Source organism: Echinops telfairi, unplaced genomic scaffold, assembly GCF_000313985.2.
Source record: "Echinops telfairi isolate 266 unplaced genomic scaffold, ASM31398v2 ScPeMD7_7466;HRSCAF=8504, whole genome shotgun sequence".
Classification (NCBI taxonomy): domain Eukaryota; kingdom Metazoa; phylum Chordata; class Mammalia; order Afrosoricida; family Tenrecidae; genus Echinops; species Echinops telfairi.
This window is the reverse complement of record NW_022111366.1, coordinates 1,206,998-1,210,782: the sequence shown is the minus strand read 5'-3', so window position 1 is coordinate 1,210,782 and position 3,785 is coordinate 1,206,998. Positions and strand designations below refer to the sequence as shown.

The 3,785-nt window shown below is 36.3% G+C and overlaps 1 protein-coding gene across 1 annotated transcript in view; it reads left to right on the top strand.

The window, feature by feature from the left end:
* LOC101657802 (olfactory receptor 1052-like) overlaps positions 1-746 on the top strand; it is a 33,025-nt gene extending 32,279 nt beyond the window's left edge. Inside the window, exon 6 of the mRNA XM_004717283.2 lies at positions 1-746. This exon is cut by the window's left edge and continues 55 nt beyond it. Coding sequence (XP_004717340.2) covers positions 1-746 — 746 coding nt within the window.
* Positions 747-3,785: the final 3,039 nt, after the last annotated feature.

Here is a 3,785-nt window from a genome sequence, read left to right as displayed (position 1 = left end):
TGGACATCTGCTACACATCCACCACCATGCCAGTCATGCTGGTGAACTTCTTCCGGGAGAAGAAGACCATCTCGTATGAGGGCTGCCTTTCCCAGATCTTCTTCCTCGTAACCTGTGCTGGCACAGAAGGTGTCTTATTAGCTGCCATGGCTTATGACCGCTATGTAGCCATCTGCCACCCTCTCCAATACCCAGTCCTCATGAGTGGGAAGGTCTGTGTGTGTTTGGTGACTGGATCCTGGCTGTGTGGGCTGGTGAATTCCCTGACACACACATTGATGGCAGCCACACTCACATTATGTGGACCCAACCAAATCAGCCACTTTCTCTGTGACATTCCACTACTCCTGAAGCTCTCCTGTTCAGACACCTCCATCAATGAGTCTGTGCTCCATGTGGCCAGTGCCACCATTGGCCTGAGCCCTTGCCTGTTCACTGCAGGGTCCTACACACTCATCATCTCTGCCATCCTGAGGATTCCCTCTGCTCAGGGCAGGAAGAAAGCCTTCTCTACCTGTGCTTCCCACCTCACTGTGGTGGTGGTCTTTTATGGCACAGCCAACTTCAACTATGACAGGCCCCGTGAAGGCTACTCCCTGGACATGGACATCCTGGTCTCTGTTCTCTTCTGTGTTATAACTCCTTTGTTGAACCCCATCATCTACAGCCTGAGAAATAAGGAAGTTAAGGGGGCCCTGAGAAAACTAGTTGGATGGTGTGCATTCTCTGGCAATGCTAGTGCATAAATCAACTGTCTTCAAGCCGGAATCTGCAACCCCCTGGAAATTCTCAATCGATTGTAGCATTGATAGTCTTAGGGAGTCCATTTCAATAGGCTTAGTTTCTATAGACCAGTTTCTAAAACTGATCTTATGAAAAACTCTTTTTTCAGTCTCCTTTCAGATACTATTTTTTCCCTTTCCAATGATATGTCAGCTATATTTAGTCTGGCATATCTCAACACCATTTCTATCTTTCTGGGTTCTCCTCTGCATCACTGGAATTGAAAGCCCCAAATCTTATTTCTCAGAATGTCATGCCAGCAGGGTGCCCTGGTGTTGTCCTTACTTTTAGGTAGCATTGAGTCAAGGTCTAAGCCATCCTCACAACTAGTACTTTTGTTTTCTTTTATTAATCCATGCTGAAGGCTTGTATGATTTTCATTAGTAAGTGCTCTAAATCCTATTGGCTTCCAGCAAGAAAGGGTGAGTCATTTGTATTGAATAAATATGGTGAAAGGATCTAACCCTGATTACATTTCCTGGTTTTAAAACAGTACCCCTCTGTTCTGTTCCAACCACTGCCTTTTGTTCTAGGCTCCACATGAGCACAATGAAGTGTTCTGTATTTCTCGTGTTTCACAATGCTATCCAAGTTTGTTACAATCTACACAGTCAAATGCCTTCGCACGGTCAATAAAAACACAGATCAACATCTCTCTGATATTCTCTGCTTCTAACTAATAACCATCTGACATCAGCAATAGTATTTCTTGCTTCACATCCTCTTCTGAATTGAACTTGACCTGTTGATGTGCTTGCCTAAATCATTTAAAATTATCTTTAATTAAACAATTAACATTATCTTCACAAATTTTTGCTTGCATGTGATGTTAGTGATATTGTTCATTAGTCTCCACATTCTGTTGGATCATCTTTCTTTGGAATGTCACAAGCATGGATTTCTTCTAGTTGGTTGGCCTGCCCATTTTCTTGGCATAGACTAGTGAGCACTTCTAGTATTGTATCCATTTGCTGATATATTACAACTGGTATCCATCAATACCTAGAAGGTTGGGGGCTTTTTGTTTGTTTGTTTCTTACGCTGATCCCTTCAATACAGCTTGAACTTCTTCCTTACATACCATTGATTCAATTTTCTCCCTGCTAAAACATTTTATTAATGACATTTGAGAAACAAATTACTTAAAACATAAATAAACAGTAAATTGTGTTTCAGTATTTTCCCCTAAGGTTAGACATAATGAAACAAACTAATATTTCAGCTATTTAAATTCCAAGTAAATAGCTAAGGTATGAAATCAGGTGCATGGTTTTAATGTTTCAAGTCATTTTTCAGGACAGTCCTCTTCTAGGGCAGCAAGATATCTGTTTTCTTCTGCATTGGTTTTGTTATTTGCAATTATTATTGCAACCTAGTTTCCTCTTTCAAAGAATAGCTAATCTCTAAAACCATGACTCAAACTTTAAAGCAAATACTAAATGTTGAACCCTAATTGGAAATGTTGCTAGGAATGTTTATAGGACCCCCACGTAACTCACAGTATATATTTTAATGTGTATAGCTCATTACTTGTTTTAGATTTATTTTTTTCAATTTTCTCAAATGCTTCAACATAATTTTAATAGCTGGTATTTTTTTAATTATTGGGAAAGCTTTTGTTTTCCTTTCTTAAACACTTGCTGAAATATGAAACTAGCTTTATTTATCCGTGCCCTGTAGTACACTTGAGAAATTAATCACCCTATAGTGTAGTGCATTCAAATTAAGAAAGATGTTTAATAGATGCATGCAGAAAAAAATAACTAGTGTGGTCTCTATTTCTGTTCAGAGACTTATTTATATGTAGAGCAAAATATTACTTCATAATAAAGTTTTAATGGATAGATTTCCAGAAATGCATTATTTACCTAAATTACGACAGAATGATGCAGAAAATCTCAACAAGCCTATAATATGAGAAGAAATAAATCTAGCCATAAAAAAACTGCCAACATCAAGATGTCTGAGTCCAAATACTTTCACAGGGGAATTTTATCAAACATTCAGAGAAGACTTAATATCAAATGTATATAAACTATTCCACATATGCAAATAGGAAATATACCACTTAACTCATTTTGTGAAGCAACTGTAACTCTGATGATGAAACCAAGCAAAGACATCACCAGAATTGAAAATTATAGACTAGTATCTCTAATGAATATAGATGCAACGATCTTCAATAAAATATTAGCCCAAAGGATTCAATCAAGCATCCAAAAAACTAGTAATAATACAGTATAATCAAGTGGGAGTCATACCAAATATTCAAGGATGGTTTAATATTACAAAAGTAATCAATGTAATTCATCATATAAAATAAAGGAGAACTATATGATTATATCAATTGATGCAGAAAGTTATTTGATAAAATTCAATATCCATTCCTGATAAAAACACTCAGCAAAATAGGTATAAAATGGGAAATTTATCAGTGTAATAAAACCCATATATGTGAAACCAATAGCCTGAATCTCACTTAATGGAAAGAGATTAAAATCATTTCCTCTTTGAATGGGAACTAGACAAGGTTGTCCTTTATTGACACTTTTATTTTATATAGTCCTGGAAGTTCTAGCTAGAGCTGTAAGACATCAAAATGATATAAAAGATGCCCACATAGGCACAGAAGAAATAAAAATCCCTTTATTTGCAGAACACATAGTCCTATATAGAGAAAGCCTCAAAGATTCAATTAAACAATTGCTTGAACTAATTTAAAAATTTGGCAGCACAGCAGGCTATAGATCAATGTATAGAAATCAGTTGGGTTCTTGTGTATTAAAGATAATGATACCAAGAAAGTATATCAAAAGAACAACCCCAGTTACAATAACTACACAAAAGATAAAATATTTAGGAATAAATCTTACCAGAGAAACAAAATATTTTACAAGGATAGTTATAAAATACTCCTTCAAAAAAACCTACACAAATTGAACAGGTTACCATGTTACTGGATAGGAAGACTAAACATTGTGAAAATGTCAACATTACCAAAA